Below are 25,729 nucleotides of genomic sequence, written 5' to 3' on the forward strand. Positions count from 1 at the left end.
TCACGTGGGGATCTTGTGAAAGGACAGATTTCAGATTTGGTGGGTGTGAGACCTTGCATCTCCGGACAGTTCGCTCCACTGACCACTCTGAGCAGCACGGTTCTAGGGGCCGATGGTATATATGTAACTACCATTATATACATACTGGTATATATATGTATATGTATATATACATAGATAGAATCAAAGAGAAATGTGAAGGACAACAAAGTTTAAGCTCTTCTCTTGATTCTGTATTTTGAACCTCAAGTGAATGATCTGCATTTCTCAAGTTCATTGCCATTTCTCATTGGCTTATTTTCCATTCTAATGCCTTTTTTTTTTCTTTTTCAGCTCTTTTGATAGCATGTTTGTTTACCAGCAAAGAGGACTCGGGCCAATTGAAGAAGACACTATTCTTGTCATAGATCCAAATAATGCTGCAGTACTCCAGTCCAGTGGAAAAAATCTGTGAGTGAAATTATTTCTGTGGTTATTAAGGCTTGTTTGTTAAAGTGTGGCACTGGCTCTGGTCTCGGAAAGGGTGTATCGTACGGTGGCTGGTGAAAAGGCGCAGCTTACGAAAGCAGGAGACTAATCGGGCCATCCCATCTTCCATTTTCTAAATAGGTGGTTCTAAACCCTGACTGAAATTAGAATCACCTGGGAAGCTTCAAAAAACCAGATTGAGATTTCGGCTGGGATGGGACCCAGGCGTCAAAAGCTAATTTTAAAGCTCCCAGGTGATTCTAATCGGTACTCAAACTTCATAGCACCATTGATACTCATGGCTAATGAAGTGAATTGCTGATCAGCATGGATCTGAAGATTAAAAAAATTTTTTTTCAGCATTAAAGTCACATAACCAAAATCATCAAGTAATCAACATTAAGAAAAAAGGCTTCTTTCTTGCTATCTCAAAGTGAAAACGAAACAAATGTCATTTTTAGTTTTCCTTAGCATGCATAGGTAATTTGGCTTTGAAAGACTTATTATTTGGTCTTATTCCTAGATGACATTTGGCAGCCAAAAAAAATATTGGCTGATATTCATGGTCATTGAAGGGAAGGGGCACCTGCTTACAGAGTGTCCTCAACCATTTCAACCTGGCAGCTTCAGGAACTACACCCTGCTCCATCTGCTTAGGCACAGGAAAAGCCAGGGAGCCATCCATTCTGAGCGCAGCTGCTTATGAGGATGGTAATAATTAGGGTTGTTGTTTTTTTTTTTTTATAGGATTCTAAGATGGCGAGTCAGGGGCCAAATCCTAATAGCAGCTCTACCACTTAGTGGGTTTGAGCCTGTCCCCCTGGTGCTGTACCCATGAATCAGAAGCATTCTCTTTCCAGAAAGGAATCAGAGGAAGGCGGAGAAATGGCTGCCAAATGAACCTGGCCAGCAGTGGGGTGTCTGTGTTGAAAGCAAGTCATAACCCTCACAGTCAGTCACCAAAACACAGATCTAGTTCAGTTCATTAGTCAAGCTCACGGTGTTACGGTCTTGGCTCATGAAAAAAAAAGTCTGTGGTGTCACCACCATGGTTAAGGCTAGAAGCTGACAAACAGCTTGTGGTTTGTCAGATGTCATTTGACCACAACCACATTAAGATATTGCCCATGTGTTTGTTAATTCTAAATTCCTTAAGCCTGTGAGCCTCTGTCTACATTAGTTTCCAGTTAGTTCTCGTACCCAGATTATCCCAGTTGATTTGTTAAAGAGATTAACCTTCTCCAGTGATTATCCAGCACACCACTTCACTTTGCTTCGATGAGCTTGTATGCTGGAAGGTGTTTTCTTTGGGTTTTACTGTCTTTAGGAGGCACTCTTAAAGCTTTCGAGTCCTATATTTAATATTTTCTATTAACACAGCTTACATTACCTCGAAGCATGTTTAAACTATTCAAACTATATAAATCCATTTATATTTTTCTAGACAATTTGCTTTATACAATTTCTAAAATGTTAATATTTATGATCTTTGAACTTGTTTTTAAATTGATATTATTTGGGTTGTTTAATATACCATACTTTGTGATAAATACTTGTAATTGATTGTAGGCTTCATTTATGCATTTTTCAAAGATTAAATAAATACCACTCAAGGTATGTCAAAAGGAGGGGTGGGGGGATGGGGTAATGGGGTGATGGGCATTAAGGAGGGCACATGATGTAATGAGCACTGGGTGTTATACGCAACTGATGAATTATTAAACTCTACATCTGAAACTAATGATGTACTATATGTTGGCTAATTGAATTTGAATTAAAAGAATGTACTTTAAAAAAAGACATGTCAAAGGAGGTTTCTATTTTAACAGGTATTTTCATTTAATTTATGTTGGGCTTTAGTAATGCAGGTACATGTTTATCAATTCATAAATTTTTATTACCTTTACAGATTAATTAGCAAAAAAATTCTTCTCGTGTATGCTTTGGGAGTAATTATATAATTAAGACCATTGCTTTTATTTTGCAGATTTTATTTGCCCCATGGCTTGAGTGTAGATAAAGATGGAAATTACTGGGTCACAGACGTGGCTCTGCATCAGGTGAGCTTCCATTTGGCAGGGATTCAAATAGAACTTAATGGAGTTACGCTTTTGAAATGCTCTAGAGCTGTCTGGGTCTTTTTCTGTCACACAGGAAGTTGATAACAAGAAAATGGAACTGCCACATCTGAAATGTTTCCTTTAGAACTCAGGGCTAGGAAAAGCTAATATGTAAATAATCAAGTCACCCTTCTATGTTGGGCTGGCAGGAAGCTTAGGGCCAGATGTGAGCCTTCACTGTAACAACTGTATGGGCCTCCCCACACTTCTTGGCTCTCCACATTTGCTTTTCTTTTCTGTGTTCCCAGGGCTTAGTTCTGTTTTATCACTTGTGTTGTTGTTTTTTCCTTAAACCACTTTAATCTTCTATAAATCCAGGCAAGATCTTCAGGAACATCCATGTTTATATTTAAAACATCACATTTTTGTTGTTTTTAAAGGAAGTTCTATTTCCATCACAGAATAGACATAAGGCCTTCCTCTCAAAAGATGAGCTTTAATATCCATTTTATGAAAAGGTGGCAAAGAAGTATGAAAACTAGGAGAAAAAAAAACAACCTGGAACTCAGAAGACATAACTATAAGAGTCTTCAAACACCATCTCAGTAAACAGTTATTGCTCATGTATTACCTGGAGAGCACTGTACTACTAGCCGAGGAGAGACAAAAAAAGTGTGACGTGGGGGGAACAAGACACCCGTTCACTACTAGTCTCCATTCACCGACAATTACCTGGATGACCTTGAGCAGATCACTTAATCTCTAAGGGCCTCCCTTAAGAATGTAGGAATCAGACCAGATGATTTTTAGAGTACTATCCAGTTCTACCAAGTATCTTCTGCTAAATAAACCTCTGGGAGCTTCCACTCTAATTGCCTGTGAAAGTGGTCTAGGTCAGGCAGGGGTGTACCCATAATAACCATGCAGAGTGGGTAAGACTTTTGTTCCTTCTTTAAAAAGGTGTTCAAACTGGATCCAAACAGTAAAGGCGGCCCTCTGTTAATCCTGGGAAGGAGCATGCAACCAGGCAGTGACCAGAATCACTTTTGTCAACCCACTGATGTCGCTGTAGACCCAGACACTGGAACCATCTACGTATCAGACGGTTACTGCAACAGTCGGATTGTGCAGTTTTCACCAACTGGAGAGTTCATCACACAGTGGGGAGAAGGTACTCAATCTGACTCTTGATCTCTGTCATTCTTAGCCAGTTACACTAGGAACTAGCGACTGGGTGTAATTGTCGGATGTAATTGTCCCCTGCAGTGGGAAAAGCAGGACCTCCATATGCATCCAGTTGGCAATTTTCTTACACACACACAGAGTCTTGTGAGAGGAAAAAAGAATGCTTCAACACAAAAACTTTGTCCAAATAGGGAGAAAATCCATAATGTGTTTGTGGGCAAGAGATATTATAAACTTACAAACTGCTTTACCTTATTTTTCCCCTGGTCCCCCAGATATTTAATGGTTTACTACCATGGACTTGGAAACATTAGAAAACGTTAAAGTCAGAATTTGGGTGATTTTACAAATTGTGTATCTGAGGTTTTTCTTTGTTCTGTAGAGTCTTCTAGGAGCAATCCTAAACCAGGCCAGTTCAGTGTTCCTCACAGCTTGGCTCTTGTGCCTCATCTGGGCCAGTTATGCGTGGCAGACAGGGAAAATGGTCGAATCCAGTGTTTTAAAACTGACACCAAAGAATTTGTGCGAGAGATTAAGCATGCATCATTTGGAAGAAATGTATTTGCAATTTCATATATACCAGGTACTTCATCTTTATTATTTGTGTTTTGTCATGCTATACTCTATCCTTACAAATTATTTCTCTTAATATGCTTTTTTTATGAATTATTTTTCTTATTAAGGGATTGAAGATGCTTCATAGATCAGATCTTGAACTATTTTAAAACTATTAGTGCCTTGTAGATCATTTTCAACTCATGTGACCCTGTTCTTTATACAGAAATAAGAAAGCACTCAAACTTAACTCTTTGTAATGGATTAAAAAATTGTTCTCAAATATGGATTTTCATTTTTCCTTAATTGGGATCATTTGCTCTAGTTATTAAGTGATTAATATTGTATCTTTACACATCATCAACAGATGGTGTGTGATAAAATCAGTACAGTATTCAAAATACTTCTGCTTCAGATTTTTTTAAAAAGCAGTGGCCAAGTTGTTTTTTTTTTTTTTTTTTTTTTAAGGTAAAGATGTAAAGTAAGTGAGGCTTACTTAATGGCTTAAATGCCAAGATAAATGACCAATAAAATCCAGAATTTTTTTTCTCCTTTTCAAAATAGATTTTCTGGACTTGAAGAAAATCAGAAAAATAATATAAATTTATAAAATAAGCTCCAGTTGATTCATATTACAAAATAACTTGCTTATGATTTCTTTAAATCATGAATACTGAACAACTAAAAATATATTTCTAAAATGTCTATATAATTTTTACAATATATTTCATAAATATATGTGTACCTCTATTAAAGTAGCATTAACTATTTGTCGTCATCGCTATTATGTTTACATTTCTTATACTATTAAAGTTGCACATGCCTGCTCTCTTCCCAAGCATGCCCCAATGTATTTAGGAAATGGAGTAAAGAGACTCAGGTGACCAGATTAAGGAGCAAGTTTGGCTTCCACAAGGAACAAGTAACAAAATAATAAAAGACTCTCATTAATGTCAGTGAAAAATTCTCATGTTCGTTTTTACTTCATACGTTAAAGAATAAATTTGGCAAGACCATCCACTTAATAAGGAGGGTGGTCAAGTTCATGGTGACTAAAAATAAATCAAATAGGAGAAAAACACTAAGACTATGAGAGAAAATCTGGTTAAAAATAGAATATAAGCAAAGACAAAGTGTATTATAATTGGAATTCCCTCTGCAGTATTGCACAATAATAACTGATGCTGATATGTTGATTTTTTTCTTAGTATGATATGCTAAAGAACCTTTTCCTGAAATCCTTTAAAAAAAAAGATGAAAAGATCTTAGCAGTTCAGTGCGATGTATATTTTATTGTGTTTTAATTCTTTAAAACATAATATTCAATCATCTGAAGTATTTATTTAACCCAAACATCACGGTTTCTATTATTTTGTATAAGCACTACTACATTAAGAAATATAACTTTGCTATACAAAGTATTCATGGAATTAATATTAAAAAAGATGGTCTAATTTTTTTAATTAGGAAAAAATAAGTCTTTGATAATCTGAAGTGCGCATCTCACATTTTCAGACTTCAGTTGTTTAAACTCAGATTATTATGTTTCTACCGTAACTTCACTTGCTGCCTTTGTGTATTTTTCTCTTGATTCTCCTCGTAGCGATAGCATATAGTACTTATTTTTTAAAAGATCTGATATCCCACAGTGACTGACTTAAAGGTTATCACTAGGATGTCTGTGATAACCATATGTCTCTGTATCTATATCACTACCTGTGTATTCCTGATTTCTACCGGCTTCCTAAGTGGAAAAGGCCTTGCGGTTCCTGGTTTTCCTAGTATAAGGAGGTTAGTGCCTTAACTAACTTGTTTGCCCCTGTTCTTATTATTCAAGATAAATTTGCTTAGTATTTTATTTTCTACTTTTGTTTTCAATTGTAGGGACTAGGCTGACCACCTGAAGTCAATTGTTTGTGTAATGTACATGCATATATTTGAAGGCCAGTCTCCTCCGTATTTTAAAGAAAGGTTAACTGGAAGTATTGTCACAGGTTTGCTCTTTGCGGTGAATGGGAAGCCTTTCTTCGGGGACCAAGAACCTGTACAGGGATTTGTGATGAACTTTTCCAGTGGGGAAATTATAGATGTCTTCAAGCCAGTGCGCAAGGTATTCACATACATTGCCTAGGTATCCGTTGTCGTGAGAATAAACTAAGATACGAATCTTGGCATTCAGTTTGTACCTGAATGATTTTTAAAAACTTTAAGGAGATGTGATAACTTTCTTAACTATGTTTTTAGGAGTTTCCTATTACTATGTTTTGTTTAGAATAAATATCCTTGTCTGTTCTTAGATCAGTTTCTTCAGATGCAAAGTAACACTGTATGCATTTCTAAGGTTCTGAGTAGACTTTGCACACCAGAGCAGGTTGAAATTCACTGTAGTTAAAATACCAAAAAAATAAGTCTTTTCCTGCTTTCATCCAAGTAGAGAGGATACCACAGTATGTTAAATTGTACTTTTGTAGTTCTCTTAGATCCAACAGAAATCTTGTTTGCTTTTTGTATGCTGCATTGAGCAACAAGACTTGAAAATAGCACTTTCTGGAACTTATTCAAGTCCTCAAGGCTTGGTTTAGGACAGAGACTAAAGGCTAATTGTGACTTCACAAATGGTTTACCACTGCTTATTCTAATAGTGCTTTTTACACACACCCTGACTGGTTCGCCATGCCCGTCGCCCTTCCGTCTCTTCCGTGTACCCTCTCTGCAATCTGACCGGGCTGCCAGAATGATCAGAATGCTCACATACACTGCCTGCATATGCCTGTGGCTGATTTTAGAATATTCAGCCTGCTACAGTGCTGCAAATGAGAGTTATTTTTTCCAAAACATGTAAAGATATATTGGCTTTACTTGGATCAAAGTGCAACTATCATGAAGCACTGGACAAACTCTATCTCCATACTCATAACAGTATTCTTTAAAATAACAAATTTGCTATATTAAAAAAAAAAACCTTCAAAATGCCTCAATATTTGAGAAATTTGTCTGTTAGAATACTGACAGCTAGGCTGGGATTGATCAGAATTCATTCTAGAGATATTTATTAAGTTTCTGCCCCATGTCAGGCACCATGCTAGATTCTGAGGATATGATGGTGAACAGAACAGAACAGAGCCTACACAGCCTCGTCCTCAAATGGAGTTTTAGCAAAAGTTACAGCATCTGAACTGAACCAAGCTGAGTCTGAACGAAAGATTGCAGTACAAATTCCCTTTTTCTTCGTGTTTCTGTTCATACACAACAAATAGGACTTTTCACACTATCTCACCTGAAAAGCAGTGAAGAATCAAATATCTATAGCCCTTCAGAAATTCATTACATTGATAATATATATTTTACTTCAGTAGTGTTTCAGATCCTTACTGATTATCCGATCTTCATTATTTTGCCCCTCTGAGTTTTAACTTCCTCGTATCTATTGATACAGTGAGAGATTTAACTTTCTTTTATGTCTTCACTTTGTATTAGTGTGGTGTTTGCTTTGATTTCTCTTTTAATAATAATATACTCTGTCAACCAAGGACATTAACTTTCTTTTTTTTTTTTTAAAGATTTTATTTATTTATTTGAGAGAGAGAGAACACATGAGAGGGGATAGGGGCAGAGGACAAAGCAGACTCCCTGCCGAGCAGGGAGCCTGTTGCGGGACTCGATCCAGGGACTCCAGGATCATGACCTGAGCCGAAGGCAGTCGCTTAACCAACTGAGCCACCCAGGCGCCCAGGACATTAACTTTCAATTCAAATATGCATCGAGAAAGCAAAACTGTGTGCTACATAAGAAACTAAATTCTAAATGAGCCTTATTCTCATAAAAACCTTTTTCTCATATGAACAGCCATGAAATGAAAACCTCAGAAAGCATTATGCCTAAACATTAGCATTCACCAGACATTCAACAGTGAATAAGTCACAATATGTAAGTCAGTACAGCAAACTTAAAAAGAGAGCCTAACTCCGAGGTGAAATTTGCTTTTCCTTTCAATAAACAAGAACTGATATTACACCAAAATCTAGAAATTTGTTCTGTGTTGATTCAGTAAACGAAAATCAGTTTATGAATCTCTCACAATTGCCATTTAATTACATTATCATCACAAAGATTAAATTGGTTTGAAGGAACTCATATGGTATATTGACTCCTATGTAAGAAGAGATTCTTCCTTCAAATCAAAAGTCAAGTTTTACATAATGTGTCTGCAGCTCTGTGTGTGCCTGTCCACCACTTACTTCCTTGTGTACTTCAGTTCTCCTTCTTCTATTACATTCCTCAGAAAAGTTTGTGCCTGAACATATGAGCTCCATTTTTATGTCTATGCAAGGAGGCTGAGACAGTAGGACAATAAAAAGGATGGTTCTGTCAAGTGGTATCAAAAAGGTATGAGGGCAAAAGATACACAGTTACTTCCCACTTTCTTCTCCCCATAATCACAAGAAAGACTATGATCCCTAACATCCATCTGCTTGCATACACACCCTTCAGGCTTGCATTTTTTTTGTCTTTTTTCTTTTGCAAGGCAGCTCATATGGAAGGGAATGATCCCTGCCACTCCATACCAAAAAGAAAAGAAAAAAACAGCCCAGATTTATGTTGTTTCTCCAGCCTTAACAATGGAGATTAAAATTTACAATATTTGGGGCTCCTCGGTGGCTCAGATGGCTAAGCGTCTGCCTTCGGCTCAGGTCATGATCCCAGGATCCTGGATGGAGCCCCACATCAGGCTCCTGGCTCAGCGGGGAGCCTGCTTCTCCCTCTCCTTCTGCCTCTGCCTCTCCCCCTGCTCATACTCTCTCTCTCTCTCTCTGTATCTCTGTGTCTCAAGTGAATAAATAAAAAATAAATAAATATAAAATTTACAATATTTGACAGTATTCGAGCTCAAAGTTTCACATAAGGGAAATTATTTATCCAAAGCTACCTAGTAAGTAGCACACCTGGATCTTATATGCAAGTCTTTAGACCCTAGAATGTGTTTAACCTTTTAATCCCCTGAGGTGCACATTGGTACACCACAGGATGCATTAAACTACAACATAACTTGGTGCAACTTCTTAGAGAACTATTTGACTTAATGTTAAGTTTAAACATGATGTGGTGTTAAAGCAAACATAATTATGATTCTGAGAACACAAATCCCTTATGAATTTTTAAGACAAAATAGAAGATTTTGAGAGCAGGTTGCCCTGGGCAATGTCACCAGATGCCCCAGGAGGATGCTGTCATTCTCTCTCTTGTCAGTTTGACTTTGTTAGGGAGGGGTACCTCAACAGAAGAGAGAAGAAACCTCAGAAGAATTTACAAAGCCTGAATTGGAAGATCTTTAAATTCATTCAACTCTGAGATCCTCAAGCTTAATCCTAAAGCTTAACAATGCGATTTTCTGTTTCAAATGACACAAAGGAGTAGAAAAGTTCATTAAAAAGATTACAGTTGAATCCTTCTGATTGCAGTAGGAATAGAGGTCCCAAAGTCCTATCCACTGTCCTCCTCCTGAGCCCCCTAATGGCCACAGAGTATTTCCAACAGAACCCTTGGCTCCCTGGATCCGTTTGAGGACCACAGATAGAGGTTTATTGTTATTGTAGCCTTGAATCGATGACATATTGTGATTTATTTAAAGCAAAATCCTTAGCCAATGAATAGTTCACACATTTCCCCCCTCACCTTTGTTCTATTAGATTATTTTTCCTATCAGAAAATATGAAGCACTTTACAAGCATATGTTTTGCAAAGCAGTTTCTAAGAACATATTTTGGTATAGAAGAGGAACTGCCTATAATTGGCAAGCCTGTTGCCACCTATTAGCTGAACCCAAAATAAAGATGAACATTTAATGACTGGCTTGTGAGAGCAACAAGGCAACATTTTGATTTCTGGCTTTCTGTTCTTCTCATGCACGTTTGTCACAGCTCATTTGATAGTATGAAGGAATGAGCCTCCTTGGCATGGCTGTCTCATTTTTCTTTTCAATGTGACAAACTGTTGATGACTTTCCAAGCATAATAGTATCTGCACAGCGGGTATTCTGCCCCGCCTGAAGTGAGCTAAGAACAGTAGTTTGCCTCGTTAGCGCCCTTTGTACCGGCGCGGGCAGATGCCACCTGAGAGGACCAGAGTCGGGATGTGCTCCTGTTCGTACGCACTGGTCATCTTTTTTGAGAACTGTATACTAAGACGGGCCTCCTAGCCTCAACAGTGAAAAAACATCATCCATGTCCTGCCAACTGGTGGCCAAGTGGCACTTTTGAAAGCTTCAGTTGCCAGACAGAAAGGCAACAGCACAACATTTTAAGGCTGCTTTTCCAGGAACTAGTTTGGTGGCCACGAGAAAGTCACAGAAAGTACCCCCCTATCTCTTATGTGCTCGTGACTGAGAGGGCTGTGATTTGAAATGGAAATATGGCAGGAAGAAAGACATATTGAGACACTGAATATCTAAAGTAGGTAAAAAAAAATAAAAAAGTAAAGCCCAGGACGTACTTGGAGGTAACACTCTATTTGTTTCCCTTTGCTGACTGAAAATACTGCAAGCCTGGGCAGTAACAATCCCCACGCTGCTGCCTCTCTCCTGAAATGCACTTCAGAAATAGTCTGAAGGCCCTGAGTCTTGGAAGTGACTCTTCTCATCAGAAACGTATAAATAGTTTTTCAGGAAGCGTATAGGATGGGAAGTATTATTATTATTGTTATTGTTATTCCCCTCAATGAATAATAATAAAAATCAATACTTGGTCTTTTTTTTACTGGTGTAGATTAAAACAGGCAAATGTGATAGTGATTGAAAGAAAAAAGAAACATGAAAGCAAAAAAAGAAATAAATAGGTAGATAATGGAACACCCGAGTAAGCAAAACTGGAAAACAATAATCTTATAGATGTTCAATTTTAAAAGATTTGAAAGTCAGTGGTGAGGGTCCCTTTGCATTTTCCAGTGGCTTGAGTCAGTGCCTACTGAGTGAGTGAATGCCTCTTCTTGGCCTAGAGCTGCTTGGATGGAATTATAGTTTGGTTGGTTTGATTAATAGGCTTATTGCTTTGTTGTGTGCTTTGCTTTGTTTTCCTGCCTTTCCCTGAAGAATTCAAGGAGAGGCTCACCACCACCGCACTCCCCCCCGCCCCCGCCCCGCCCTGTGTGTTCTTCTTTCGGCAGCACTTTGACATGCCTCACGATATTGCTGCGTCTGGAGACGGGACCGTCTACGTGGGAGACGCTCACACCAACGCTGTCTGGAAGTTCACCTTGACTGAAAGTACGGTGTTGACAGTGTTCCTGTCCATATCTTCCCTCAGCTTTATTTCCTCAAAGCATGTGAAAAAAAATGTGCATTTCCTTCTCTTTTTACTGATAGGAGTAGGAAATCAAAATAGAATTGGCGGTTGTTAAAAGACCTGTTCGGTTTCATTTCAGGGATTAAATTAATATTTAAAAAGTAGAGAGAAACAGCTTTTTTTTTTTTCCCTGGCAGTTATCCCCTTGTTTCCACAGATACTCCACAGGAAATTCTTGATGCCTGGAGTAATGTCTGTTACATTGAAAGCTCAGTGTTAATTCCAGCTTAGTTCCAGAGGGACATGACGGCTTTGGCCAAACAGGGGGGCTGACTGGCTTCCACACTGCTATCACTTCCCATGTGGCTCTTCAGCTCGCAGGGGCTGCTGAGCATCAAGGAGCTCCAGCCTCCATGTCAGACACAGATTACCCCAAGCAGGAAGCACCCTGAGTTTTTCCCTTTAGGCTGCAGCTTGTTCAAAATACAGAGCTGTTATTTCATGTAACTCAAAAGTATGTCTGGGGACAGAAGAGCTTCTCTGTTGGGACCAAGCCAGCTAGTTTGGGGATTTTCTAATTGCAATGTGGACATTATTTCTAATTCTTGAAAAGTATACTAACCTAACTTCTGATATCATACTAAGAAACATAAGCTTTCTAGATTCAAGCATAATAAATGCATTTAATAGGCCACAAAACCCAAGGTTCAGAGATGCTTTTAAAATATGGCAGGGTCCAAACCATAGGAGAAGATGGAGGTAAGGAAAGGAATGGTAAATTTGAGGTATCAGGAGCTACAACAGGCAATTTTAGAGAAATAATAAGGACATTTGGAATTGGTGAAGATAAATGCTAATTATAATAAGGAAAAGCAAAAATTACAGCAAGGAAAAAATGTAACTTATAACAAAAGTAAAATCAGGAGTCCAAAAACTTTAATCAGATACCATACAGATCTTGGAGCCCAAGTAAATTTGATCTTCAGAATTGTCCTTTGAGTAGCTTTTGCCATTTTGTAATAAGGACCCAGTTAAGGTTAAGTGCACAGAGGTGTGCATGGCCTATTCCACTCCATCAATAGCTTTCCATTCCCCTCGCAAGTGTAGTCTCCCACCACCTACCTCCTCAAAGAGGAACCAGAGGGTATAGGCAGACAGGAAAGCAAAGAGAGAGATGGATAATTCCCAATTCCAGGACTAAACCCAGGCTTTTAAGAATAAAAAAAAAAAAAAAAAAAAAAAAAAAGAATGAATACCTTTCAGGCTAGAAAAGACCTCAGAAATCTAGACTGCACCTTCATTTTATCGGTAGCAACATGATACTTAAACTCATTCAGATTCTGGTCTAAGGCTCTTGATACCATCCTAGTAGCCTGTACTCAACTCAATCTCTATGCATATCCAAGTCCCCGGGGGAGGGCTCTCATGACACACATGGCCAGACCCCACTCCAAGATCTATAGAAAGGAGTGGGGTGATAATATGTGCATTTTGGAAAGGCTTCCCAAGTGGAGAAGCGCTGCCGTGTAGCATTCAGCTTTGAAAGAGAAGGACCCTGTGTGTAGTCCATATTGCACCTGAATAATAAATCTCCTTTTGGAACAGTAAGACTGCCATCAGAAGCTACACAAATGTCTCGTGTATTTGCATTCTAGTATTTAACTAGTCAAACCTATTTAGGTGAGTTAGAAGACTGGTGATAAAACGTGGCAGAATTAGTCATCAGTCTAGATGTCCACATGAAAACAGAACCACTTGATGTTTCAGAAATAATACATTATGAACTCCACAAGGAAAATCTCATTTTAAATATGAAGAGTTTAGAAATATTTCAGCTTTTGCTAGGAAATTGTATGCAGGACTCATGGGTCTGGCACCTAATTAGTGGTTTGTCTTAAAACTCTTCCGTAATATGATAGTGCATTTGATGAATTGAAGAAATATTTTCCACTGAGTAAAATTAATGTCAAAATTAAGTTTTCAAGGTTTTTTGGAGTTTCTGATTTTCTTTTTCCTTTGCTGTGTTGTTACAGAAATGGAACATCGATCAGTTAAAAAGGCTGGCATTGAGGTCCAAGAAACCAAAGGTTGGTCTCTTATGACTCTGAAACCCAAGCTATTTATGCTGAATTCTTTTATGGTTCTTGATTGCACTTGAAAAATGATCAGACTAAAAATATAATATAATCTGGTAAATTATCCATAACTTCTCCTATGTACTGAGCTTTTAAACCTACATGTTGCCACGGTTTCCTCTGATAAATGGAGTGGTAGTAATGAGCTCAGATTCACTGATTTCAGGTGATAGAAAGTGATTCTGTAACAAGTGGGCCAGAGACACTCAGGGAGAAAAAAAGTAAGTCAGTCACTTTTAGAAGTACATTAACCTCAGGCAAGCGGGAAAATACCATCCAGTATATACTGGAAAAGGCCTTCCTTAGTGGGCTCTAGTCTAAATGAGTGAGTTAGTGTGATAGGGGCCTGAAAAGATGAGCTGCTCCCTAAGCGCCAATCTTAGCACCATTTGCCTCCCAACATTTACTGAGGGCCATCCAAATATAAGGCACTATAATGGGCTTAAGGGAAATCAAACTGTGCCTGACTTCAAGAGACTTATAACCTACAAGGAGTGTGTGTGTACGTGTTTGTGTGTGTGTGTATGTGTGTGTGCATACATATACATATATACAAATAAGTATAGCTTTAGTAAATACTATCAGGAATGGGAAATGGAATTTAGCTACTGGTAAGCAACTACTGGTTTTAGTAGGAATCCCAGTCGAATTATTTTCTCCCTTTCCTAGGATCAGTTTATATTTGTACATGTTCTCCTATCTGCAGGGTTTTGACATGGTCATGTGAAGTTAAGAACTCACTAAAGGTGCTCCTAATGTTTAAGTAGCAAAGTGATTCCATTATTATTGGTTGCTTTACAAATGATTCACCTAGATATTCAGACGTAACCCTAAGCTTACTTGTTTTCCTTTCTCGTGAAAGCAGGTGGAAAGAGATGCAAAGAAGCAAGAACCAAGAGGGAGTTTAGGGGTTTTATGTAGGCAGATAAGAGAATATAGCCGGCTCAAGGTTGAAGGGGTAAGATAATATTATAAAATAAATAAATAGCAATTGTTTGGCATTTGTAGAGATTCAACCCAGGTGACTCTACTAAGTGGCATTCATACCACACCCATATCAAAGAGTTCCTGGTCCTTTATTTTTCTATGATTGTTACATATAGAATTATTGGTGAGTTGTTTGCTCTAGAATAAAGATATTAGTAGTAGTAATAGCTCTCACTTACAGAGCACAAACAATGAGCTGTACAAAAATTACTAAGTTAACTCCTTACACCAACCATGTGATAATTGCCAAACCATTTCTGTTTAAATAAATCCCACCAAAAAAAAAAAAAAAAAAAATCCTAGATTATACTGCTTGACTTGTTGAGAACAGCTCAACCACACTCATCTCTTCTTGCCTGGCCAATGAAGGATGAACAAGGCTCTCCCCAGGCCATTTCCTCTTTCCTCAGTGCACATCACTGACTGCATTCGGTCAGAGAACCTCCCAGCCTTGTGGCAGAACACAGAAGTTCAAATAGTAAATGTTCTTGAAATATCTCGTCATGACAGTCCCATTTTAATAACTAAGAATACCCAAACACAAATGAGGTTTGTTCTAGTCCTCTTTGAACCCATATGACTCTCATTAAATCTTTCTTTTTTTAAGATTATTTTCTTATTATAGAAAGGAATACAAATCATGCTGAATCCCCAAAAGTTTGTCTTTTATCAAAATCTGGAAGGTTAATTTAAACCACTTCTTACAAAAGAGAGGGAGAAACATCCCAGATTTAGCAGACTTATAAATTTCCAACTTGGAGTAACCTCTGATGACACTTGCCCCCACTGTGAATGGTCACATAACTGTCGAATAATAACAGTGTTTCGGAGCCAGCGTGTTCACAAGGAGTTGCAGGGATAAGAGAATTTGTGATGATCAGAAGCTTAGGAAAGGGGTTTTCAAATAAAGTTGCTAGGGACAAAACAGATATGCCAATGTCCCACCAAAATCATAGCCTTCACTCCTCCCTCCCCAAAATAAAAGATGATGATGGTGAATCAGTCTCAATAAAATAAAAAGAAACTCTCTAGTGCAGTTAGTATCTTAGGCCTTATAGAGAACAACAGATTATAGGGGAAGCACAGTGCATTAAAGAAAAAAAATTGGGAGGGAGGGAGGACAGAGTAATCTCATTGGTGCTATGTGCACTTTCCCTGCTACTTCATAGTATGCCATCTAAAAGCTTCAGCCTTCAGTTCTGTCTGTAATGAACTGGGTATTAATTGCTGGATTCCTGTATTAAGAATGTCTCTCCTTTACTGTCTGAGTTATTCCAATTCCAGCTGGTCTCTGGACTTCCCTTCTCTCCAGGGAAAAGAAACACACACATGCTTGTATGTGGGAGCTCACACAAGAATGCACCTAGCTTCCCTTTCTAAACTCAGTGCTTTAAAGAAGGAAAAAAACTTCTGTACATTGTCTTTTCAATATTATATTTATTTCCAAGTATCTATAAGGATACCAGAAGAACTTGTTTGAAGACATTTTTGTTTTCAATGGAATACAACTGGTATCTTCTATGATAGAAAACATCATATGAGGCACCCCCTACCTTCCAGAAGCCCCAGGTTCTGGCCAGTGGTAGAGCTTCTTCGCTGTTCCTTCATCAGGGGTGTTCCAAATTAAAGAGTTTAATTTTTAATTAAAGAATTTTTAATTAAAGAATTTAGTATAAAGAGTAAAATTGGCAGAATTTTGAATTATTAATGCTTTGAAAGAAATTCCTAGAATCTTAAATCATAACTATTTTTCAGACGTTTTACTCCACTTATAAAGGTTCCTGAGAAAGAACACCAATATTGCTTTTTTGTTTGTTTTTTAGATTGGGAAATTTAAATTTTTTACCCTCTTTCTTTAAAATGTAGAGAATCGTTTAAAAATCTAAGCATACTTCAGTGGGTTCCAAAAGTGAGACTGTTCAAGTATTTTTAGTCGATGACACTCAAAGAACCAGGAGGGGTGTGGAAATCAAGAATTTCTAAAGTGCAGAGTGTGTACCTTAGCAAGTTCATTACCTCATTCTCAGCACACTCTCTGTCAATGCTAAACGATTCCTTTAATCTGTCACCTACTTTCTAGTTCTTGTTTCCTTTTCCTGGAGCCCAGTCCTTGCTGTGCCTTACAGAGGAAACTAGATAGGAGCTGGTACAGCCGTTGTCTTTGGTATAGGTAAACCCCTAATGACAGAAAATGCTACGTGATTACTCTGGTTATAGTCACCTTCATATAGAAACAAATCCCTCTTTCAAGGCAACAAGTTCTTGACTACCAATCTACATCTTTGGTCTATTTTTTAATCCTACCCTCTATTTATTACTATTTTCCTACTTAAATATAGAAGGAGCTTAAATAAAACAGAACAATTTGCGTATCTCTCCCACTGTAATGAAGAAAAAGACACAACAGTTAGTAGGCAGGGAGAGTGAGAATCATACTTACATTCCTCTTGGAAACAGAGCTAGACAGGTTAAATGTGAACCATCTAAATTTACAAGCCAATCCCTTTCCTGCTCTCCTGCTGAAGTTTCAAGAGCCATTCCAGTGGACAAAGAAGAGAAATCATGGCCTCCCCTTAACCATGCCCATTACAGGGAAGGACATGAGGACTGTGAGGCCATCTGTAAAATGGTGATAGTGCTTACTCCTAGGCTTGGTGTAACGATCGAATGAGGACATTGCCTGAAACTGTGCGAAGTGCTCAGGAGATAGAATTGAGACGGTGAGGGAAGCTGGCTCAGAACACGGAAGCAAAAAACTGGGACCTGCCATTTGTGTGTATCACAAATTGTGTTTATAGTGTCTTAAGTAATTTGAGAAATGCTTCCTTGGAGAAATGTCCAGCAAGCTGCTAAGCTGTGTCTATACCCATTAAACGTTAACCAAAGATTTTCCTGCCACTTGGTCAAAATTTCCCTGAGGCCATGTGATACACTCTGTATCATAGAGCAGAAGGGCACACCAAAAAACTGACCTTCCAGAAACCTTGTGAGTCTTTTGGCAAATATGTGGTTGAAACTTCTAGCCTTTGCACACTAGGGTTTTTGTACGAGTACACATATGTGCTTCCACAGGGCAAGAACGTCTCAAGGCTCAACCTCATTTTCAAGTCAGTAGTTACTGAAATCCCTGAAGCAGCTTATATGGTTTCATTGTATCAGTTCCCAAAAAGCCCATTAGGCCTAATACCTGCCCAGTATCGGTCAATATCAGAGAATTGTTCTATAAGCTATTTTCATCAACAACAATATGATATACAGTGCACCTGTGTACCCTCATGGCTTGCTGGGAACTGTATAAAAGAACCTGAAAAGGTTCTTTTTCCAGTTTGTAATCCTAGAATTAATGTGTGCAACTATGCATGTGATGTACCAATAACTCATTGACCATTAATAAGATTCAAAAACCAAAGATTCAAGGAACCATACTTACTAAGCACCTTCTCTAAGATAAACAGTTTTATGAAGGAGGTGTCTTTTTTATCATGACAGTTCTACAGATGAGGTTACTAAGGCCCAGACCACTTAAGTAACTTGCCCAAAGTTACATAGCTAGTTCTGTAGGAGAACTGGGATTTCAGCCCAGATTCATTTGACTCCAGTATGCACACCAATTCTTTGCCCTGCGCCATACTGCCTGTTAATTTTAACTTTGAAAAAAATGCAAAAGGAGCATATGTTTTTTTATGGAATTATAGCTCAAGAGGGAATAAAGGACAGAATCAAAGAAAACCAATTTAAAGGTACAAAACCACTGGGTGGAAAGTACTAATCACAATAGTAATTGTAGCTTGGTAGATTCAGATATTGAAATGTGAACCCCACATGCACTGACATCAACAAGTTCTTTATGAGCAGTTATTGATTTGCCTGGATAGTGGTGGGCGGGAGGGTTTTGGAATCTTTGAGTCAGTTGAATATTGTGAACTCTTCTTTCCCTGAAGACTCCGAGGCAGTTGTTGAAACCAAAATGGAGAACAAACCCGCCTCCACAGAGTTGCAGAAGATGCAAGAGAAACAGAAACTGATCAAAGAGCCGGGCTTGGGAGTGCCCATTGTTCTCATTACAACCCTTCTGGTTATTCCGATGGTTGTCCTGCTGGCCATTGCCTTATATATTCGGTGGAAAAAATCAAAGGCCTTTGGAGGCAAGTAAAACGAGCCCCTTGAACATGGAACTTACCTTTGAAAGAGTGTTTGGCCTGATTATCCTCAAAGTTTTGTCGTGATTTTTTTCAGTGTTTTTTTTAAGTGCTCTCTGCCTTTTTTGGTGTTATTATGTATGTTCCATATATTGTCTATAGTTAGTATCACAGTAGAAAAATATCTGAAGCCTCAGAAATTTGGATAGTTAGATTAAAATATAACTTTTAATACTGCCTTTCAGCAATTGGCATAAGCCCAGTTCATGTCTCCATATGAAACTGTGTAGATAAGTAGTAGTCAGTATAAATTAGGGTCAGGGTGGAGGAGATTCTTGATGTTAGAAACAGGCCCACTCCTCAAAATATCTCGGTCAGTTATTTGGGACTTATATTTTCCTCTCCTAGTCCTGGCTTTAGCTCCTAGCTACATGACGTTGGGCAAGTTACTTAATCTCCCCAAGCCACAGTTGCCTCATCTATAAAGTGGGGATAAAACACTCATGAGGTTGTGTGAGGATTAAATGAAATAATAAACATAAAGCATTTATCACAGCTTCTGTCACATTGTAAGTGCTCAGTCAATACCACCAATGACTTTGAGGAACAATCATTGGTAATAAAGTAATAAAAGTCCTAAGAAGTCATAGAGGATACTTGTCTTAAACCTCAACTTTCCCAGGAAACCAACTATTTCTATAATAGATCATCTGGTAGTTCACAGCTTAGGCCATCAGTCTTCCTTTACCAAACAAGGCAGGGTCCAGTACTGGAGTCAGTATTTTATCAAATCATCATCACTGTATAGGACCCAGGAGCTGACAAGACATCCAGGACATTTCAAGACATTCAGATAAACAAAGAAATAATCCAACCCAAGGTTCTCACCTCTCAGGAGCAGTCCCTTGGCTGGGTCACCAGGTCCTAAGGCAAGAGTCTCCAGCTACGTCCAGGAAGGAATCCATGGGCCAGGGTGGGAGGCAGCATTTGATCAAGAAATAGCATCTGATTCTATTTCAGGCCAAGGCGACCGTGGCAGGGATTCAGTGCCTATGGCAAAGCCCTGACACAGAAAAGGACACAGAAACAAAAAACAGGATTCCATTTAATAAGTGGTGAAAGGGAATTTTTCTAGGACTGGTTTGCTTTACATCTGCAATCGACAAAGCTCTGCAAAAAAAAAAAAAAAAAAAAAAAAAATACAGTTAACTCTTCAAAAAAGAACTTTTGAGCCCCTGTTATGGGTATGGAACCCTGGTGAGCAGGGGGCAAAGACAAACACAGCCATTGTCTTCATGGAGTTAGATGGAAGGTTCCGAAAGCAAGAATCTTACGTTTGCTCATTTACTCATGTATCCTCAGCACCAGTAACAGTTCCTGGCTCTAGGGGTTTGAGAAATAGTTGTTGGAAAAATGACTGAATAAATAAATGGAGCTCACAGAAGAGATGACACATAATAAACGAGATGACATATAAAGGTGACAATAGAGGGTGGTAAGTACAGTGATAAATACACAGAGGATCAGGAACACACGGGGCCTGGGGGCAGGCAGCAGGGATGTTGGCAACCCAGCCACACTGGAAGGAGTAGCTGGGGAGTCAGGAAGGCTGGGTCTCCCCTGTTTGCTGTTAAGCCTGTGGGACATGGCACTCTCACTGCATACTGAGTTCACAGGAGGGTGTTGGGAAGGCAGAGACCTAGGCCACACCATATGAAATTATTATTCAATCATGTTTTATTTAGAAAAATTGCAGTTTTATATGGTTCCATCAAATACATTTAATTGTAAAAGTAGGTCAGCCTCTCACCCTTTTTCAGCGTTTGTTCTGGATAGTTCTTGTCCAATCCATGAGAATTTTTAGTAACTCTCGTCAAAGACCTCCCATATTTACTCAGCACGTACTTATTGCATGTCGGCTCCACATCAGACACTGGGCTAGGCACGGGGGATACAAAGCCAACTGAGGACTGTCCTGCATGCTTATCGAACTTACGGTCTGATTTGTTGGCCTTGTAATAGTCTTAGCAGATTCTTCCCTTCTTGCCTATTTCTCTCCACACCCACTCTTCTACGTTTCCTCCGTCGACTGTTTGCTAGCCTTTTTCATGATGCTGCCTCTGCTCCTGGCTAGAGACCTCATAGGAGAACGCTGAGCCTCACTTCCATGACCCAGCCTGAAGGGGGTAGCCCTTCAGGGAAGCCAGGACAAAAAGTGCAGAGCGAGAGAGTGAAGGGAAAAAGAAAGTCCACTGAGAACCCTGCCTCTCCATAAAGAAAGAATGTCCATCCTTCATGGAGATGGGCAGTGCCGTTTCACCTTTATGACTGAAAATATCCTGTTTCAGGTCCTTGCCTTCAGTTAAGTCTTATACATAAGAGAAACGATCTACATGGATCCAAAGCTTTCTCAAGCAGGACATGTTCTGTTCTTGACAGAAAGACTAAAGCCTGAGACAAAAACTCCTAAGTTATAATAACCAGAGCTTCCAAATTATTACAAATTCTTGGTGATTTAATTCAACTAAGATTTATTGAGCATGTACTGTGTATGCAGCAGGCACTGTTCTAAGCACATCACATGCAGTAGCCCATGTAAACCTTGCAGATAGGTAGGGGTTGTCATTGATACCTCTTTTCTCTGAGGAGAAAACCGAGACTCAGAGAAGCAACTTACTGACGTTGCACAGCCTGTAAGAGACACAGGCAGGAGTCAAACCCAGCTCTGACCCTTAGGTACATCACAAGAATATATTGCCTTTTTTGCCCTTAGAATTGCATACAGACAAGAGCCAGGCCTTGTTTTTAATCACTTATGAATTCCTGATTTTGTTTTGAAAGTTGAACCCATGGTTGAGGAGGGTGATTGGGACTCATTTTGAAATGTGCCATCTTTTTCTAGCAGATTCTGAACATAAACTTGAGGCAAGTTCAGGAAGAGTGCTTGGAAGACTTAGAGGTATGCCTGTGACCTTTCAGAATCCTTCACATTTGGCTCAAAGTCAACAAGCTCATGTCCTTTAAAGAGCAAGGGGGTATTTCTTATTTTTTCTCAGAAAATTAAACTCCTCGTGTGCAGTGCAGCACAGCAACATTAAGTGCAGAATGCAAACCGTCAACTAAAACCAAAGTGTGTGGCTCTGGCAGCAGATTTCCCAGTTTCAGTTTTTTCTGCTTTGCCTTTCTGTATCGTCTAATTTTCTTCCCCTGCCTTTTATCTGGCTTCATTCGTCTTCAGTAAATTTTCCGTCACTCCTGTTGGCCTGTCAGTGCTTGTCATAGTGTAGGTGACCTTTTCATATAGTCATTGAAATGAAGAGCTCCTTGAGGGACGCCAGTTCCAGAGAGCCTGAAAAAAGCAGGAGCTGAAAAATGAATCTGAAGTAATCCTATAGAAACACATATATAATCCTGGGGAGCTTTTTTTCTTATTTATTTATTTATTTTTAAGATTTTATTTATTTATTTGAGAGAGCACAAAGGAAGAGGGAGAATCTGACTCCCTGCCGAGCAGAGAGCCCAATGCGGGGCTCGATCCCAGGACCCTGGGACCATGACCTGAGCCGAAGGCAGACGCTTAACCGACTGAGCCACCCAGGCACCCCTTTTTTATTTATTTTAATAAATGTGTGGAGTAATATCTTTCTGACTCTGTCACGTTTTTTGTTGTTGTTTTTTTGCTAATATCTACCCTTTGGCATTGCAACTTCTAATCTGTTTATCATTTAAGAATTTACAAGGAGACGGAGAATCATTTGTGCAAACTTTACCTCAGTTCCATGTCATTGTGTGCTTTCTTCAGGCAAGGGCAGTGGAGGCTTAAACCTCGGAAATTTCTTTGCAAGCCGGAAGGGCTACAGCCGGAAAGGGTTTGACCGCCTCAGCACCGAGGGAAGTGACCAAGAGAAAGATGAGGATGATGGAAGTGAATCGGAAGAGGAGTATTCAGCACCTCTGCCTGCACCCTCACTTTCTTCCTCCTGAAAACGGCCTTTGATTTAGGTTGATGAGATTTTCCAAGAATACCAGATTCCTCTCCCTTTAGCACGCTTAGAGTTTTGCGTATTTAATTGTAAACTGTACTGGTCTATGTGGGACTGTACACGTTTTATTTCCTTTGTTTTGATTTAGTTGGCTTCTGTTTCTAGTTGAGGAGTTTCCTAAACGTTCATAACAGTGCCATTGTCTTTATGTGAACAGAGACTAGAAAAACGGTCCTCTTCTTCTCACATTACGAATTTAATGATGGAAGGTTTGCTCATTTACATTATCGAGACTTTTCTGTAGATGTAAATAACCCCCTTCTCTGCTTGAACACAGTATTTTCCCAATAGCACTTCCATTGCCGATGTCTGTCTTTGGTGCCTTTCCTGTTCAGCATTCTCAGCCTGTGGCAGTAAAGAGAAACTTTGTGCTACATGAGGACAAAGCTGCTAAATCTCCTATTTTTTTAAAATCACTAACATTATATTGCAACGAGGGAAAGAAAGAAGTCTCTATTTAAATTTGTTTTTTAATTTTCTTCAGTTGGTGTGTTTTGGGGATGTCTTATTTTTAGATGGTTACACTGTTAGAACACTATTTTCAGAATCTGAATGTAATTTGTGTAATAAAGTGTTTTCAGAGCATTAGCTGTCAGAGTGTATTTTGCAATTTTTGCATATTTGCAGGGTTTTGTATACAACTTTTGTAATAATTACACAAACCACAGATACAGTGAAAACTACTCAATGTCTTCAACAGAAAGAAATGTGTTGTATTGTATTAAAATGAAGATGATATTTTGTTATGTAGCTGATATAAATTAAAAGCCAGCAATCAGACTTTACATACACGTGTAAAACCAGGCTCTCTTTTAAAATTCAAAGAGGGGTTTTGCCTGTTTATCAATCAGGAGGTAAATAATTTAATAAAAGGTGATCTAGCTAAGAGGAAAGCTGTGTCTCAAATTACATATGCAAAACAGTCCATCAGTGTAGGTTACTATTAGTTTTCTTTTTAAAGAATAATTTCACTCAGATTCCCAGGTATTCATGGGAATAGTCATCTTACAGTGACTACAAATTACTTTTATAACATATCTTTTTTCATCATGATCCATCAACGTCATTTAGTAAGGGCCTGATAACTTTCCTTTGCATAATAATCAGACTCTAGAACCGTTTCTTCAAAGTGCCTACTTGCAATTTAGGCATCTTAGTAGTGGCATAGTAGAGATTTAATTGACAAATCATGAAAACACTACAGAGTGCTTTGCAAAAAAGTATATTAATTAGAATGTCTTCCAGTTATGTTATTTTTAAAAACCTAACTTAACCTAGATTTTTTTTCCCCCTCATCATTGATACCAAAGATGATCTGATTGAAAAAATGCATCATTTCCCATATATTCGCCTTCTTGTTAAAGCTTAATTTGGGCATCCTCCCCAAATGGAAACTTCACCTTTTTTTGATTCCTATGATCTTCCTTCTCAAATGAGGAATACATGTTCTGCGCTTGACCACTCCTTTATGGCCCTTTCCATACATCAGCGGTAAGTACGTAAATGTAGAATGACAGCTCTTCTGGTGTATATGTGCCTGTCCACTGTATCTTACATATTTTTATTTCAACATGAGAATTAGTCCGGTACCCCAAGGTACATGTTTTATAGGTTGACTTTGATACTGTTCAAGTTTGCTTACACTGAGGAAATTAGTTGATTTGTACTTTTGTGATACAGTATTTGACCCTCAGCTCCATAAGCTACTTTTTTAAATGTTATCTACTCCTAGTCTTGTTCCTAAACAGTTTAGATGACTCAATGGATGCAAAAATAATAATAATAAAAATAATAAATTATAAGGAGGTGAGAAAGGAATCCAAGCAATCTCTCCGCTGATTATTGTTCTTAGCTGAACTTCATTTACTGAGACACTTAGAGATTGCACCACCTGGGACGCGCTTAAAGAAGTAGATCCCATCCCTGGCTTCACAGTAGAATCACCTGGGGAATTTAAGAAAAAAATGGGCACTCCTTCCAGAGATCCTGATGTGGTTGACTTAGAGGAGGATATTGGTAGAGGTCATGCTTTTTAATTTCTCTGGGTAATTCTAATGTGCATTCAGCGTTGAAAAACCACTATCTTTGAGAACAGCTGTTCTACTCTGCCAATTACTACAAGCAGATAGCTATATTTTCACATAAATTATGGTTTACAAATGTTTGGAGAGAGAAGATGGGGTCTGGCGTATTTTGATTTGACCATTAGTACCAAGATCTGACTACCTTAATTGTTCAATGTTCTAAATTGGATCATTAAAATAGGCATAATTGACTTATTAAAAAGGCAAAGAGAAACAGCTGGGCTTTGATTTTTTTTTTTTTTTTTACATTAAATTATCCGGAAAGTATTATTTGGGGGAGGTAAAAGAATAGCTCTGTCATTTGCTGAATTGGCCCTGAATTATCATATGCATAAAATCTTTTGTTCTAAGCTTTCTTCTTAGTTTATTCAATCAGCATATTCTTTTTCAAAATTCCCATGCATCTTTAAACTTTCACTCAAATGTTACATAAATTGAATATTTAAGTAGCTGGATGACAAGGGAAGCCATAGATTTGGTTTTAGGGCTTATTCCCCAGACTGTCATCTACCTAGTAGCTCAAAGTTGATGTAAGTCAAAATTGGTGTTGCCTATAGCATACTTCTCAGACTTCAGTAAATGTAAGTATCAACCGTGGGTACTTACTTTAAGAGGACTGACTCTTGGTCCCATTCCCAGAGTTTCTGATTCAGTACATTGGGTGGGGCCCAGATCGCTGCATTTTTAAGAAGCACCCCTGGTGATTTGGACCCAGGTGTTCTACAGACCATTTCCAGGAAATACAGTCCTACAGAGAGCATTTAAGCCTTAAAACAATTATTAGGCACACAAAGCC

The 25,729-nt window shown here is 38.5% G+C and overlaps 1 protein-coding gene and 1 long non-coding RNA gene across 14 annotated transcripts in view; one reads left to right on the forward strand and one right to left on the reverse strand.

Moving 5' to 3' along the window:
• Window positions 1-23,437, forward strand: part of PAM (peptidylglycine alpha-amidating monooxygenase) — a 283,495-nt gene extending 260,058 nt beyond the window's left edge. For 2 of the 12 annotated variants that reach the window (XM_035014984.1, XM_035014990.1), the window contains 10 exons: window positions 334-450; window positions 2,456-2,528; window positions 3,489-3,699; window positions 4,096-4,296; window positions 6,263-6,378; window positions 11,427-11,526; window positions 13,579-13,632; window positions 18,609-18,812; window positions 21,709-21,765; window positions 22,609-23,437. In XM_035014984.1, coding sequence (XP_034870875.1) covers window positions 334-450; window positions 2,456-2,528; window positions 3,489-3,699; window positions 4,096-4,296; window positions 6,263-6,378; window positions 11,427-11,526; window positions 13,579-13,632; window positions 18,609-18,812; window positions 21,709-21,765; window positions 22,609-22,790 — 1,315 coding nt within the window. In that variant the 3' untranslated portion in view covers window positions 22,791-23,437. The remainder of the gene's footprint in view (window positions 1-333; window positions 451-2,455; window positions 2,529-3,488; window positions 3,700-4,095; window positions 4,297-6,262; window positions 6,379-11,426; window positions 11,527-13,578; window positions 13,633-18,608; window positions 18,813-21,708; window positions 21,766-22,608) is intronic. The other 10 variants (XM_035014985.1, XM_035014991.1, XM_035014986.1 and 7 more) reach the window with 5 other exon arrangements.
• Window positions 1-25,729, reverse strand: part of LOC118017059 — a 57,693-nt gene that overhangs the window by 12,496 nt on the left and 19,468 nt on the right. For both annotated transcript variants that reach the window (XR_004681045.1, XR_004681044.1), the window contains exon 3: window positions 19,695-19,869. This is a non-coding gene — a long non-coding RNA (uncharacterized LOC118017059). The remainder of the gene's footprint in view (window positions 1-19,694; window positions 19,870-25,729) is intronic.

The sequence above is a fragment of the Mirounga leonina genome, unplaced genomic scaffold (assembly GCF_011800145.1).
Source record: "Mirounga leonina isolate KUSES-001 unplaced genomic scaffold, KU_Mleo_1.0 Mir_168, whole genome shotgun sequence".
Taxonomy (NCBI): Eukaryota; Metazoa; Chordata; class Mammalia; order Carnivora; family Phocidae; genus Mirounga; species Mirounga leonina.